The sequence below is a fragment of the Oratosquilla oratoria genome, chromosome 23 (assembly GCF_046742065.1).
Source record: "Oratosquilla oratoria isolate Oo_2021 chromosome 23, ASM4674206v1, whole genome shotgun sequence".
Lineage (NCBI taxonomy): Eukaryota > Metazoa > Arthropoda > Malacostraca > Stomatopoda > Squillidae > Oratosquilla > Oratosquilla oratoria.
In genome coordinates, this window is record NC_134799.1 from 19206142 (window position 1) to 19223303 (window position 17162).

Here is a 17162-nt window from a genome sequence, read left to right on the forward strand (position 1 = left end):
CTCTTCGTACAGTCTATGACAGTATCCAAGCCACGGGCCAGCACTTCACTGAGTTACCCTTCACTCCCAGACTGAAAAGGCATGTCAGGGCATCAAGGATGAGATACCAACAGTACCTCGCGGATCAGAAGAAGTCACAGACAGATAATGAGAAATCCTCAAAGAGAAAGGCACTACAAGAGGATATCCAGTCAGCAGAGAAAAAGAGGAAGCTCTTGAAAGATAGTATGGAGTCAATGACCAAGGAAGCAGACCAGCTGGCAAAGAAGGCAGAAACAGAGCATGACTTCACTTTGCTGGCTAAGTCCAATGCTTTCAGACTGAAAGTTTCTGAGAAGGCGGATGAAAATCTCAAACTGGAAAAGAAACTACAAGACCTCAAGCAGAAACTGAAATCAATGGAGTGACTATTTTCAAGAAAGAGCAAAGAATGAATTATACCTGATACTCTGATATATATATATATATATATATATATATATATATATATATATATATATATATATATATATTGTAATCTAACAGAGGAAGACTGCATAGTGTAATAAAGTGGGTGGAATCGGCTGGCTGTAAGGGGTGGAGGAGGCCAGAAAGATCAGTTTGTATTTGAAAATTGTTTCAGATATTCCGCTCAAAGTCCTGGAAATTTGATGATTTTTATCCTGGAATATCCTGGAAAAGTCCTGGAATTTAGTTTTCAATTTTCTGTGGGAACCCTGATATATGTATATATATATATATATGTATATATATGTATATATATATGTATACATATATATGTATATATATATGTATATATATAAATAATTATCAACATCATAAGTGGTGCTCTTGAACAAACACGATTTTATGAGGGCGTATATACATCTCGCCCATCACTTCATTGTTACAATCGCAGTAGTCATTCTGGGACTACATATATTAGGTGTCAAAGGTGGAACTACATTAGTGACAGAGTTTGGGAAGGTGTGCGAAAGAAGAAAGTTGAATATGAATGTGGGTAAAAGTAAGGTGATGAGATCAGGACCGTTTCTAGCTTTGTGGGGGCCCCAGGCAAGATGCTGTTGGGGGGGGGGGGGGGGCTATATAGATAGGTATGTAGGTACTTCATTTATTCCCGAGGGGTTTGTTAAACTGTGATGAAGCGATTCCTAGCTCTTTAGATGGTCTACTAAGGTGCAAGAAACTATTACACTTCACATTTATTTCACATCCATTTCAAAGTGCAAAGATAATAAAAAACAACACTTAGAATAATGCTTAATCAACTTCATAGTCACACACCAGAAAACAACTAATAATTTACATTATGCATAGAAACATTGTATTGTCCTCAAAATGTCTGCTTCCTGATTTTTTTTTTTTTCTCGCAAAGTCATCAATGATGTCCTCATATGACATCTGCTTGTCCACCTCATGGCTGATGCTGATTATTGCAAGACCAGTGAGTCGATCCTATCCCATGGAAGAGCTTAGATAGGTCTTAATGAGCTTCATCTTCGAGAAGCTCCTCTCTGCTGAGGCCACAGTCACAGGGAAAGTGCAGGCGATTCTCAGGGCAACCCACAGATTAGGATACAGTTCCTAAAAAAAAAAAAAAAAAAAAAAAAAAAAAAAAGTGGGTAAAGGTGGGAGCTCAAGAGCAGTCATGTCATCTGAGGGTAAGCTTGGCAAGTTTTTGACTTCCACAGCCAGTTCCTTTCCATCAATGTCACTTACATTTCCAGTGCTTAATGTCATGGAGAGGTTGTCACACTGGTTGCTCAATGCCTGATCATCCAGTTTTTGGAAATTGAGCAGCACTCCAAATCTGTCTCTCACTTCACCCAGTGTTTCAAACCTATCAGTTAAGGATTGAATGGCTGTGTCAACAACAACATTAAAGAATGTTGCTTCTAGCCTCTTCATGGCATCTGCAATGGGCTCATCTGGGGCTTCGTAAGCAAATTGTTTTTTTGTGCTTCTTAATATTTTCTCTTTGAGTACAGCCTCTACATTCATTTCCTCACACATGTCTTTAGCAGAGGCCTGAGCTGAAGCGAAGCCAGTTCTTCTGTAGTTAGTCAGAGATGTTTTTGCTTTAGTGAGAAGGTCAACTGCTACATCAAACTGCATTTTGGGAGACTGCAGGAGCTTGCTGACATGGTTCACATGGTGTAGAATGTCATACCATACGACTGTGCAAATGAGAAATCGGTATGACCCCACCTCTTCTGCCAAACTTTGGGCTTCAACCTTGGTTAGAGGATCCACCACTTCCCTGATCTTCAGCAAAGCTTCCCTTATATTAGAGGCCTGGTACCGCACAACCTCTATGCTGTTAATACGGCTCTCCCACCTTGTGTCACTCCAAGTCTTGAGTGCAACAGTGACATGATCCCTTAGGATTGCCCATCTTTGTGGTGATGCTGAAAAAAGGCTGAACAGTTTCTGTACATTGCCGAAATAGCTGGTGGCATCTGTTGAAGCTGTTGCTGCATCAGATACCACCAAGTTTAGGGAATGTGCTCCACATGAAACATAAAGTGCACGAGGGTTCTTCTCAAGAAGTCTGGCTGAAAAATGGCTGTACAGTTTCTGTATACTGCCGAAATAGCTGGTGGCATCTGTTGAGTCTGTTGCTGCATCAGATACCACCAAGTTAAGGGAATGTGTCCCACATGGAACATAAAGTGCACGAGGGTTCTTCTCAAGAAGTCTGGCTTGAACTCCTTTATTCCTTCCTCTCATGTTTGCACCGTTATTATATGATTGCCCTCTGCAATCATCAAAGGGAGTATTCAGCTCCATCAGTTTCTTCAAAATCAATGATGATAAACTAAGACCTGTTGTTTCAGAAGCTACAAGAAATCCCATAAAATGTTTTTTTTATTTCTGGTGCTTTGTCTATTTTGACAGTCCTTATGATGACTGGCATTTGTTCTTGGTGGCTTACATTGGGAGTACAGTCCAGAATGACTGAATGATATTTGGACTGTTTAATCTCAGTCACCACTGTGTCCAATATTTTCCCACTGATTGAGGCAATAAGTTCATTTTGGATGATATTTTCAAGATAACTGGAATGACTGAACTGGCCACTCTCAACATGCTCAATGTGCTGCTTCGTGACATGATCAAATTTAGCAAGTAGCTCTACTTCTTTTAAAACATCCCCATTATTTTGTTGGTGTAACGTGTTTGATAAACCTCTGAATGCAAGATTTCTCTCAGCTAGAGATTGGATGATGGAGATTAAGCGAGTCAGGACATCTCTCCAGCGCCTCTTTTCAGCCTCCAATAGTGTCCTTTCAGCTTGGTCTATTGTCTTTCCAGTTTGTAAAAGGAGCTGTAAATCTTTCCAGGTCGCTATGTATGACGTGTGTTCTGGACTGTTTTCATGACTTTTCAAAAATGTACCTAAGTTTCTCCAGTCTGTCAGTCCTTCTGTCACTAATTTGTGTTCCTTTGCTGGAAATGATTTACATCAAAAGCGGTAGAGGGCATTTTTGTTTTTAAGTAGATAAACCAAGTCCGCTCTATCTTTCCCCATTAACCAATGTTTTGTGAACATAATAATGATGAAAACTTCTGCCGTTTTTTTTTTTTTTTTTTTTTTTTTGGAGAATGTGAAATCAGAACTAATCTGAATAACCCTCTACCTACTGCATCAGTCCTGAATGAATCGGGCAGAATTGGTGGCCAGTCAGCAGGATCTACTGGCTTAGAAAAAAGGGCAGCTGAACATGTACACCTGCAGATTATACTTCCTGAGGTTCTGAGATATGTAATGGTCCTAGAGCTTCCTGGAAAGAAGGAGGTCCTGAAGAAAGTGATGGCCCTGGAGCCTCCTGATCAGGAAGTTCAGAAGATCCCTCTGGCTCAATGTCTGGAGCTCCAAAATATTTTAGAATTGCTCCTGCAAAGACAAAATTCATTACGCTATCATGCAAAAATAGACCATGAGCGCATATTCCTATTTGATCATTACAGTGATGTTGCAGACTGCAGTTATACAGAAAATTGCAATTAATTTTTTTTTATATTAATTTTTTTTATGTATAGTTTTTCTTTAAGGCTTGAACCAGTCACAAAGTTGTCACTTTTAAAAGTTTTCTGCATTAGTAAATACGTTACACTAATTAAAGTAATAAAACTAAGCTAAATGATCCATTACCACAATAGTCTAAAATAATCATCACCATTCCTAATATTCAGAAACCACATAAAAAGCAAGCGTTTAAAATATTTTCTTCGTCAGTTTTCTTTTTCTTTCGTTTTTCTGCGCCGCTGGGATAACTTCTTTTTGATGTCATTACTGTGTGTTTGTTCTGTTTATTCCTCTCGTTAACGGGAATGATGGGTCTAACTAGTCATTTAGCTGAACCTTGGCTGTATGATTCACTGTGTTCGACTCGTGTAGTTTCAGCTAACCCAATTCAACTAAAGCACAATTTTAAAATAGAAATTTCAAAAATTTTCAGGGGCCCCGGAGGCCTGGGAATTTTAAATTTTCCAGGCTACCCCGGGGGCCCCTGGTTGCTTGGTTGCTTGGGGGCCCTAGGCAATCGCCTATTCCGCCGATAGCTAGAAACGGCCCTGGATGAGACGTACAAGGAGAAAATGTGGCATTAAATTGAAAGTGAGTATTAAAGGTCAACTGAGAAGGTTTTCAAAGAGGTGGTGAATATTTGCTGGATGTACGGCTTAGTCATTTTTTGATAAAATAATGCAGAAATAAATCCTAATTATTACGCAATGTGATAAAAAGGCCCATGAAAAATATCAGTAGTAGACGAACTTTTCCTTCGCTGATCTTCGGTTGTTCTCGTAAGGCTCTATTAGCTGTGACGTCAATACTGCTGTTTACATTTTGATGCATGCCACATGCGTGCACCATAAAATGCCGTACTGCGCTGTCAACTTGATTAGTGATCTGTCGTATTTCGTATGTCGTATTTTATCAAGTATTTAGTTCAAAAATGGTTTATTGTGTCGCCGCAAAATGCAACAGTGATTCGACAAAACTTTCTGCTGCGGATGGACTGGATAAATCGGTGCAGACGGCACGAGTCATGGAAGCCTGGATTGAAAGCGCAGTAATGTTCGAAACATTTCGAAAAAAAACCCAGTAGACTCGGGACCCTGGGTTTGCAGTCACTAGGAATTAGCATAAAGTCTGTTCTAAAAGAAGATACAACACCGACAATTTTTGTCATCGACAAGACCCCAGGTTCGGCAAGCAAACGCCGTCGAAGGAGCACTTTTATTGAAAAAAGACAACGCCTGGAGGTAGGTGTATCAGTCTGTATCATGCGCAAAGCCCTTACATACCTAAGTGCCGCCCCTTGCAAAGTTCTCAGTGTTTTTTGTTTTGTTTTATATTTTGTATTGTGTGTTTAATTTCGTCAATATAAGTTCTCAATATCTATTGGAATTTTACTCTTCTCTTTTTTTCACAGAAATCTACTTTCCGAAAACTAGAAAGTTTACGAAAGAAATTAGTTTCTAATACATTTGCTGTCCATTTCAATAGAATATGTATGGAAGAAAATCTGCCACGCTTCATATACATATATTCATATACATATACATATATATATATATATATATATATATATATATATATATATATATATATATATATATATATATGCAGAATACCCAAAATGTCCTATATACTGAAATTTATATTTTTCTAGTCCAGAAGTCACACCTCATCTGAACGAAGTGCCAGTTGATTTTATCTAACTATGGGAAAGTCGTTATATGGTTGTAGAAAAGGCTTTGGTTGTATAATATATCACAGCGAACTCAGACGATTTCATTCAGCTAAGGAGTCGTTATTGTTTGAATACAACTAAAGAGAATTATGCTACGTATACTAGAGTGAAAGTAATGTCAATTCCAGTGTTTGTACTTAAATGACATATGGCAAATTTAGATAGAGTCACACAAAATATTGTAGTTTCATTATTCTTTATCTGGATATTTATTTTCTTATGAGGGAGGTAGCTAAGTCAGAGGCACGTACCTATCCCCACCCATTTCACTACCTTCCACCACCCCTTCCACACCTCTATTAACAGTTCCTCATGCATGACGGGTCATCCCTGCATCCGCCATCTGACCTGGGTGAAACTCAATGCAGCAAGGCACAGTACATACACAGAAAGGCAGCTTCACTTAATAGGCGACCCTCTCCTCTTCTCCGTCCCTTCACACACACACACACACACACACACACACACACACACACACACACACACACACACACACACACACACACACACACACACACACACACACATATATATATATATATATATTTATATATATATATATATATATATATATATATATATATATATATATATATATATATATATATATGCGGCGGCATTGTGGTCACCCAGTACCAAAAGGAATATAAAGAAAATTTAAAGAATACAGAGAGCAACCACAAAAATGGATCCAGCATTTTCAAACTTGTCATATGAAGAGAGACTGGCTAAATTGGGGTTACCGACTTTGGAGCAAAGAAGAGAGAGAGGCGACCTATTGACCATCTACAGAATCATGAAGAGCACAAAAATATTCAATAAAGAGGACTTGTTAAATTGGGACAAGAGAAACACAAGAAGACATGGAAAGAAACTCAAAAAATATAGTTATAGAAGAGATATGAAGAAGAACAGTTTTCCACAGAGTGGTGGGCACTTGAAATAATCTGGACGAAACAATAGTATGTGCAAAAACCATTCACGAATTTAAGAGCAAACTAGACACTGCGAGATACATTGGCGGGACACACGAGCGTAGCTCCCCCTCCCGTAAAATACAACTAGGTGAATACACACACACACACACACACACACACACACACACACACACACACACACACACACACACACACACACACACACACACACACACACACACACACACACACGATTCGGTGGCACGGTTGATAGAGTCCCCGACTGTCGCTACGGCGGTCCGGGTTCGAATCCTGCCCAGGGCTGAAATAATTTCAGTATCGCTGGCGATTCGAGTCGTTACTCTATCTCTCGTGGGCGGGGAGTTGGGAGTGTGTGTGCGTGTAAGGTCACAGCATTACCCATAGATCGGTCATACGAACTTTGAACTCTTCCGGGAGGGAAATAGCTGTCGCTCAATAGTACACACACACGCACGCACACACACACACACACACACACACACACACACACACACGCACACACACACACACACACAAACACAAATACACACACACATGTATATACATATATTTCCCCTCCCCTAGTCACCACTGTCACTTAAATTTGACTTGTAATATCACTCGTCTCGAGGCCCCTTGCCTCTCGTTACGTGAGGTTCACTAATATTCAAGTTCCTCTTAAGTAGTAGGCCCAATGCCTTCTTTTTCCTGTAGTCTCACTATTTTCTAGGCCCCATGCCTATTCCTCTCGTCCTTTGGGTTAATAAAAGGGGGGTGAATTTTCTTTCTTCTTTCACTGTAATTTCACCTTCAGCTTACACTCGGGATCTCTTTTCTCTCGTCTCTACATCGTCTCCTGATCCTCTCTCTACACCCTCTCTATATCTTCTCCCTATATCTTCCCTATCTCTTCTCTGTAGAACGTCTGAAGAGATCCCGTATCTTACGCTGAGCTACCTTCGTCTGACGTCACTAATTTTTCTAAACCAATCCCCGGTGACTTCTCAAATAAATGTCACTCCTTATGGGCGTGACTTTGAATTCCTGCACCAATAGTTTTTTTCTCCTTCTGCACCTTGCACCAATCCGGAAAGCCATTTCAATGCCACTAGCAAAAATTGTTTACCTCAGCATTAGTCAAACGAAGGTAACCTGCGCTTACAATGTTGTGATTCATAAGCGATTATAAAAACAGTCACCACCGTCGGTGTGTTTACATAGACAAACGTCGCCCTCACCTAGACATAACATTGCCCTCGAGCAGGCGTCGAGTCTGAATTATTCTAATACCCTAGCTCATTTCCATTCGTACACTACCGGCCTCTTACAGGGCTCGGCAGCTACCCTTGGTCGTCCCGACCAATTCTTATTTCCCTCTTACAGGGCTTGCTAATATATTTCTAGAATAAGCTAATCTACCCTTGCGTAATTGTTAATCTACCCTCCAAAATACATCATTCATGCAATAAATTGGGAATAATACATAAACATAATACCTATAAATGTGAATAACATGCATCTCAATATATATATAAGGTATTGAATTAAGCGGTTACATGGTTGATTTGCTTTGACAGAGCCATTCTCCGGAATACAACAAAGGCAATCAGTGCTGCCACTAACACTGAAAGTAAGGGTATGATAAGGATTGGTAACATATGTAAATCATTTGAGGGAGATCTTGACAATGGTCTTCTCTTAATTTTCAAGGGAGGGGAGTTTTCAGGCAATGTGAAGTTGAAGGTTGAAATGTAGGTGTCCTCGGTTAAATGCATTGTATTAAGGGTATTAGAAATGGTGGAAATAGTGTCTGCATGCAATTCGCAGTTATCTTGAATAGAGACAAGACCTTCAACCAAATCCAATTTAGGACTCAACCCGGGACAATTTATTGATACCTTTGTCTTGTTAGGGAAAAACAGGTAATGAGATCCTTGTATGTTACAATGAGGGATCTGGTCTACCAAAATTCGTTGGTAATGACAATTGTTCATAACAGACATATTCCTAACCAGAGAGTTCATGTGAAGCCTCTCAAAACACAAAAGAGATCATGCTTTCTCTTAGATTGTCTACAGTAAGGATGTAATTGATTATAAAATTCACTATGAGCACTAACTTTAAATTCTGAATGGTTTATCATCTTTCAATAGCAATTAATTTGCAAAACACACTAATCTAGAGTTCGAGTGTCTCTTCTTGTTCAATATTATTTCCAACACACTTCATTTTCAAAGACAGTCTCATTACTTTAAAATGGTCACAATACTCATGTGTGTACTCAGATGAGAGGTCCTTAAGTCCTTAAGGTTCCAAGTCTGACCACAGCAGATCCTAGGTTTTAGGTTTCCATGTATCTGCTTGACACAAAGTTCCAGTTGTCTAGGTCTCCCATCCCAAATACATACAAATGGTCAATACTATCTGTAAAATACATCAAGATTAATGTTCAACTCTTGAAAAATATCATTATAATATTCTCCACATTCTCTAGTGTTATCAATATTTATGCACAAAGTATTACTATAATCATCTTCATAGATCTGCAAGCTAATTTTCCTTATGTCATCTAAATGTCCTACCAATTCTTCTCTTGATTCTAAATGTTTAAGTTTAAACTTGTTTCCACCTGCAGAATCAATTACCCTATATGGACCAGTGTACCTTAGTGAAAGTTTATTATTGGGGGAGGTTGCTTTGACCATTACTAATTCCCCAATTTTCAATTCTAGTTTACGAGCTATTTTGTGTTGTTGTTCCCTCATCTCTTGTGAATACACCTGCATATGTTTCCTAACTCTTTGGTGAATACTTTGAAGAGTATTTATCCTATTGGATATATAATCATCCATATTATATATGGGTTTTTGCTCTGCTGTCAACATTTCATATGGCAGAGTTTTGTCCTCCCCAAAAATTATAAAATGAGGTGTATCCCCAGTTGCTACATTAATTTGATTGTTCAGGGTACACTTAACACAAGGAATCCAAGTATCCCAAGTTACACTATGAGGACTTATTAGGGTTCTAAGACATATAATTATCTTTTTGTTTAACCTTTCTACTACTCCATTACTTTGGGGATGGTTAACGAGTATATTGACTTTCTTGATGTGGAACACATTACATAGATTTTCCAAGATTTTGTTATTAAATTCAGTCCCATTATCTGAAACTAGGATGTTAGGTGTAGTAAAATTACAGATTATCTGATCATAGATTACGGAAGCAATAGTTTCAGCTTTCTTATTGATTATGGGTTGTAATATACAAAATCTTGAAAAATAATCAATAGCAACAAATAGGTATTTAAAGCCGTTCTCGGTTAGTGGTAATTCCAAAGTATCCATGTGAACTCTTTCCCAAGGTTTCTGTGGAATGGGATAGGTGAGTATAGGAGCAGGTTTTGGTGTATTTCCTTTCACCTTTACACATTTTACACATTTTTCTATATAATCATATATAGTTTTCTTCATACCTAACCAAAAGTACTTAAGTTGTGCTTGTCTATAAGTTTTATCCTTTCCAGGATGTGAACTACAATCACTATCATGAAGTAACTTCAATATCTCATTTACCAGAGTTTGTGGTATAACCAACTGATTTACTTGACCTCTAGAAATATCTTTCCCATTTACAAATGTTTTCCTATACAAAATTCCATTAATCAAATGAAATTCCTCTATCTTATACCCCTTTGGTAGCTTTGGAGGATCTCCTCTTGGGTTCATCAAATGCTTGATTATTGAATCACATGTCTCATCATCTCCCTGTTCTCTTATTAGCGTTTCTTCATCTAAAGTTACTAACTCTTCTATACTACAAACAAAATTAATCAATCCAGTCCCAGTCATTGGTTGACTAATGTTTCTAGAAAGTGGATCTGCTACATTCCTTCTACCCGGAATATAATTAAATTGAACATCATAGCACTGAAGTATCGCAAACCATCTAGCAAGTCTGCCTCTAAGATTCTTATGCTTAAATAAGTTCTGAATAGCTGTGTGATCAGTCCAAACTCTGATGGGATACCCTAGTATCATATCCCTAAAACTTTCTAAAGAATAAATTACTGCTAAAGTTTCTCTTTCAGTTATAGAATAGTTTCTCTCCGCACTATTACAAAGTCTGGATGTGTAAGCTATGGGTTTCAAAGTTCCATTTCTCTCTTGCATTAGTATGCCTCCTAACCCTATGTCAGACGCATCAGTACAAAGAATAAATTCTTTTTCATAGTCGGGGAAAATTAAAATAGGTGAACTTGTGAGTTTATCTTTCAACTTGTCAAAAGCTTGCTGTTGCGCAGGTCCCCATATGAACTTTGAGTCCTTTCTCAACAAAGAACTTAGTGGATTAGCAATGTCAGCATAACTTTGAATGAATTTTCTATAATATCCTGTTAATCCCAAAAAGCTCCTAACCTTGTCTACATTGGTCGGAACTGGAAAATTCTTGACAGCGTCCACCTTTGAATTTACTGTACTTAGTCCGTGTCTGTCTATCTTATGTCCTAAGTAAATGACACTGTCTTGCAAGAACTTACATTTTTCAAGTTTTACTTTTAACCCAGCTTCTCCTAGTCTTGAGAATATAAAATCTAATTTCTTAAAGTGCTCCACTGCAGTCTGAGAAACTATTAAAATGTCATCTAGAAATACACTGGCAGTGTTTCCTAACAATCCATCTAGAATAGTATTCATTAATCTCATGTAAGTTAATGGACTATTACATAACCCAAATGGCATTCTCTTGAACTCATAATGTCCTGTTGTAGTAGAAAATGCTGTGAACTCTCTTGAATCTTCATGCAATTCTATTTGCCAAAAAGCTGATTTGATATCTATAGTACTAAAATATCTATTCTCAGTTCCCAAACTTCTCAAAATGTCACCGATAATGGGTAATGGTAACCTGTCACGAATGGTGTGCTTATTCAGTTCCCTGTAATCAATAACTGGTCGCATAGTCCCATCAGACTTTGGTACTAGGATCAACGGAAAATTCCACTCACTTTTACTATGTTCAATAATATCCTGTGATAACATTTCAGTGATGAGTTTATCTACTACAGCTAATCTAGAGTGAGGAACTCTGTAGGCTGGTATGTAGATAGGTTGTGTTCCTGGTTTTAACTTAATGTGATGTTTTAAAACAGTTGTTTTGCCTAAGGCGTCCCCCGGCAAAGCAATTGCTTTTTTATGTTTCATAAGCAAAGCAAATAAAGCTTCATCCAACTCAGGGCAATTAGTTGATTGTAATAATTCTTTATATCTATTTCTTAAGTCTATGCCTTCTTGTACTGAACAAATTGATGAAGTTGGTAATTCTATCTCCTCACTATTCTCATTTAAAATCTTAATAGGTTTAGTACACACCTGAATACATCCTATTTGTGTACCTTTCTTTAAAACTATCTCTTTATTCATAGTATTAATTACTAATACTTCTACTCTGTTCTTATTTGTCTTATAAATCCCTGAGTCCCACTTCAATCCTTTAAGTTTAACTGTTTCTGGGACTGTAATTACTTCAGAGTCTACATTGATTCCTTTCAAACACACTTCAACCTTATTAATTGACATGGGATGTAACAATGTCGACCTTGTTAATCCGCAATCTGCAATTCTCAAGGCATCTGTGGTTAATAATTTAGTAATCTCTGGGATTTCCTGAACTTCTGAGTTGGGTTCACAAATTGTTTTACTTTCTGTAGGGTTGGACCGCTCGGCCTCGCTATCTAGGATAGAAATGTTATCTAAGGATTCATTGATTCCTGTCACTGGTCTTAAGTCTGGTTGATTTAAGAATGGGATTAACTGTGACTTCACTAAAATTCCTAAGTCAGCAGGACAAATTACCATGTTTTCTTTTCTCATAGTTGCAAATCCTATCAATAAATCTCCTGGAAAAACAGACTCTTCTACCACTATCACTGGGATGTACAATTGTTCATTTGTATATAAGGCAACTTCTAGCTCAATCTTGCCTAATGTTTTTAACTGATTTCCAGTTACACCTTGCAATGTGTAACGGATTGGTTCCAACATTTTCACTCCTGGGTTCAACTGGTTTAAAACTTTACTAGTAATTACATTAACTACAGACCCTGTATCAATAAAAATTTGAATAGGCTTATTGAACACTTGACCCGCAATGAGAGGTCCTACAGAAGTTTTACCAACAGTAATTATCAGTTTGTCAGTTTCTTTCATCTCCCTTGCATTCCCATATTTAACACAATACCGCCTATCGGTATATATATGGGGAGGTCTGAAATGGTTTATTCTGTGTCTGGGGGTTTTCCTCTTAGCCCTGGGGGTACCCGAAAATTTCGGCACTCATGAGTTCTGTGTCCGATTTTATTATGGTAAATACAGAATGGAGGGTTCCTACATTGATACTCATTGTGACCTTCGTATTTGCAATTTCTGCAAATAATCCCATAAAAACATTCTTGTGTCTTGTGTCCCCATGCATTACAATTAAAACAAAGGATTCTGGTATCCCTATCCCTAGATGGACTTCTAGCATGCCGCCTATGTCCTACTTCTGTTTTCTTAAACTCTCTAGAGTTCCTATATTGGCTATGTTGATTTATAGGCATTACATATGGGTTTATTGTTCTGGTCTCACTGTATCCTTGAAGAAGATAATCTACTTCTCCTAAACAGATATTTGATTTTAAATCTTTGTACAGCCTTTCTGCTGTTAAGTCATCAGAATTCTTTGCCAATAAGCTAAATGTGATCAATTTGATTACCTGTGAGATTTTCATCTTCTCACTAGATCTTTCTATCCAGTCTGAATCTTTCAAGATAGAATTCATGTCTTTTGACCATCTATCTAATCTAGCTAAGTACTCTGTGTCAGTTTCACTTGTCCTAACTTCCTTAATCATTTTTACCAATGATCTAATAGGATCCTGATCACATTTGGACATGAAATGCTTGATAAATGCCTTCTTATAATCATCATATTGATTAATTGATTCCATTTGCTGGAAGTTAATGACAAACCTCGCCCTTCCATGCTCTGGATCTATATTCTCCTTGAGAATCTCAATCTTACGATTCTCGTTTGTTATATTTTTACTAACTATAAGAGTGTCAATGAGGTTTAGGAACTTGTTTACACCATATGTGTTAGACTCTCCTGTGAATTTTGGAATATTTGTATTTGATGTGTGAATTTCGTGTCTCAACACGTTAGAATTCTGAGGGGTACTCATACTTTACTAATACCTTGCTTTAGCCTGGCTGCTTGCGATGTCGCTTCGTGATGTCAATGTCTGGTTTGACGTCCTTCTACGGTCTTGTCATTCCTCAACGACGTTGTTCCTCCTCCATCACACACTCTGCCTTGAAGACCGCCTTGTAGATGATGATCTCCTTGAAGAATCTTGAAGAATGCTTGTTCCCAACGTAGCAGTTACTTGAAGTTGTAGATTTCTCTCGTAGTCGTAATACACTCTTGATTTTGGTTGTCTTGTTCCCGTAGACTTCTGGCGCCACTTCTCTTCGGAGGTGTTTAACACCCAGATCGTTCGTTCCACCGCTGAGCACCACTTTCACCTCCCCTAGTCACCACTGTCACTTAAATTTGACTTGTAATATCACTCGTCTCGAGGCCCCTTGCCTCTCGTTACGTGAGGTTCACTAATATTCAAGTTCCTCTTAAGTAGTAGGCCCAATGCCTTCTTTTTCCTGTAGTCTCACTATTTTCTAGGCCCCATGCCTATTCCTCTCGTCCTTTGGGTTAATAAAAGGGGGTGAATTTTCTTTCTTCTTTCACTGTAATTTCACCTTCAGCTTACACTCGGGATCTCTTTTCTCTCGTCTCTACATCGTCTCCTGATCCTCTCTCTACACCCTCTCTATATCTTCTCCCTATATCTTCCCTATCTCTTCTCTGTAGAACGTCTGAAGAGATCCCGTATCTTACGCTGAGCTACCTTCGTCTGACGTCACTAATTTTTCTAAACCAATCCCCGGTGACTTCTCAAATAAATGTCACTCCTTATGGGCGTGACTTTGAATTCCTGCACCAATAGTTTTTTTCTCCTTCTGCACCTTGCACCAATCCGGAAAGCCATTTCAATGCCACTAGCAAAAATTGTTTACCTCAGCATTAGTCAAACGAAGGTAACCTGCGCTTACAATGTTGTGATTCATAAGCGATTATAAAAACAGTCACCACCGTCGGTGTGTTTACATAGACAAACGTCGCCCTCACCTAGACATAACATTGCCCTCGAGCAGGCGTCGAGTCTGAATTATTCTAATACCCTAGCTCATTTCCATTCGTACACTACCGGCCTCTTACATATATATATATATGTGTATTCATATATATATATATATATGTGTGTTTATATACATATATGTATATGTATGTATATATATATACATATATATATATAAACATATATATATATATATATATATTGCAGAAACCACAGGGAAATTAAAGTCGGAATACTGAACGTTTTCGTCTATTACGACATCCTCAGAGTACAAGAAAGAAAAAATAGAACACAATATTTATACAGAAGTAAGAAAACTGGGAGAGGTTATAGTCACATAAAACCTTCGGACACTATACATACTTACACATTCAATTACACATGGAAATGTTAATGGTAATAATAATAAAAGTACATACACATTCATATACACATGGAAATAAGAAAGGTAATAGTAACACAAAAAAAGAAAAGAAAAAAAAAGAGCAAAATCATGTGGCCGAAAGGTCCATAGGACATTTGGTACAATTAGGAAACTTGGTACTGCTTAAATATCCTATGATTATAAGATTGTTTAACCAAAACACAAGATAATATTATCAAATTGTACAAAAAAACAACAACACAATATTTAACAGAAATAAGAAAACTGAAAAGGTTATAGCCACATAATATATATATATATATTGGAGTAACGCAGCAAAATATTTTCTTTAAAGCATATTGAATTGTATGCAACAGCAAATTGAGCTCTGATGAGTTTCCGATGAAGAGTTTCAAGTCTTCTAAAGATCTCTCTAGCATGGAGAGGTAAAGAAAAAACCAAGTTGCCGATAGAAGCCATCTAATGGGTAGAACAGGATACAAGACGTTTCGCTAATCACAGTTAGCATTTTCAATTGTGACAATAGCAAAGAAATGGATGATTATAAATACAGAAAGTAAACACTAGGAAAGATTACAAAGTTGTACGGCCGGTACGTAGACGACATCTTCGTGAGGACCACCGACTCTGAGGAGCGTGAACACCTTCGCTGCCTCCTTCAGGAAGTGTCAGGCCTTCGATTTACGACGGAGGAGGCGACAGACGGCGTCCTTCCTTTTCTTGATGTGCTCCTTACCCAGAAAACCGACGGGAGCACCCACACAGCAGTGTACACCAAGCCAACTAATCCTGGATTGTGCTTGAATGGAGAGAGTGAGTGCCCTCAAAAATATAAGGACTCCACTATTGCATCCTTCTATAGGAGAGCCCTCACCCATTGCTCCAGTTGGACCTCCACCCAGAAAGAAATTGACCGGTCTACACAACTCTTAGTCAACAATGGCCACTCAAACAGCGACTGCCAACGTGTACTGCGGGCCGTCATGAGCAAGTGGTACGAAGGGCAACAGACTCCTGTAGAGGAAGGCAATACCTTTACCTTGTTCTATAGGGCCTACATGTCGAGCGCTTATAAGGAGGATGAGAAAGCACTTCTTCGTATCATCAAGGACAATGTTACCCCCACCAACGAGATGGACCGCATTAAACTTGCCATTTATTATAAGAACAAGAGGACTAAAGACCTTATCATGAAAAATAATAGGTCGCCACGCCCATCCGACATCGAGTGTGTGAGTCTGGTGTACCAGTTTAAGTGTCCTTTTGGGGACTGTACGCCCCAAGATTCCTACATCGGACTCACTACCACTCGCCTCTCCAGACGGTTGACATACCACCTTAACAATGGAGGCCCTAAGCGACACCTTCAGGAGACCCATAACATTCCAATCACCAGATCCATCCTTATGGACAATACCACCATTTTAGACCAAGAAAGTGACAAGCGCCGCCTTGCCCTCCTTGAGGCCCTCCACATTAAATACAGCCAACCTACACTGAACACCCAACAGGAAGCCCCCACCATCCTTCCCAGCCTCAAACCGTTCAGAATCCGCTAAACCAGACAACCCAGCTACGAGACAAACCAGCCCTCCCATGAGCAATCACTCCGTCCGCGACGGACACCCAGGCCACAGTAACGGTCATCTAAGTGTCCTTTCCCAGTGGTCACAGTTCCCCTTCCCGCGTTCCTTTCCCCGATATTCAACGTGTCCTTTCCCAGTTTCAGACCAGAATAACGGTCAACCTCTTTGTAATCTTTCCTAGTGTTTACTTTCTGTATTTATAATCATCCATTTCTTTGCTATTGTCACAATTGAAAATGCTAACTGTGA

General features: G+C 38.6%; 2 protein-coding genes across 2 annotated transcripts in view; both read right to left on the reverse strand.

Annotated features, from left to right (window-relative positions):
• Positions 1–1455: 1455 nt before the first annotated feature.
• Positions 1456–2730, reverse strand: LOC143037722 (uncharacterized). Its single transcript, XM_076206266.1, has 2 exons — positions 1720–2730; positions 1456–1584 (listed from the first exon to the last, which is right to left on the reverse strand). The coding sequence occupies exons 1-2, from the start codon at positions 2728–2730 to the stop codon at positions 1456–1458; spliced, it is 1140 nt and encodes a 379-aa protein (XP_076062381.1).
• A 103-nt stretch (positions 2731–2833) lies between these two features.
• LOC143037723 (uncharacterized) overlaps positions 2834–17162 on the reverse strand; it is a 28991-nt gene continuing 14662 nt past the window's right edge. The window contains exons 2-4 of the mRNA XM_076206267.1: positions 3747–3898; positions 3642–3702; positions 2834–3450 (exon numbers count right to left, since the gene is read on the reverse strand). Coding sequence (XP_076062382.1) covers positions 2834–3450; positions 3642–3702; positions 3747–3898 — 830 coding nt within the window. The remainder of the gene's footprint in view (positions 3451–3641; positions 3703–3746; positions 3899–17162) is intronic.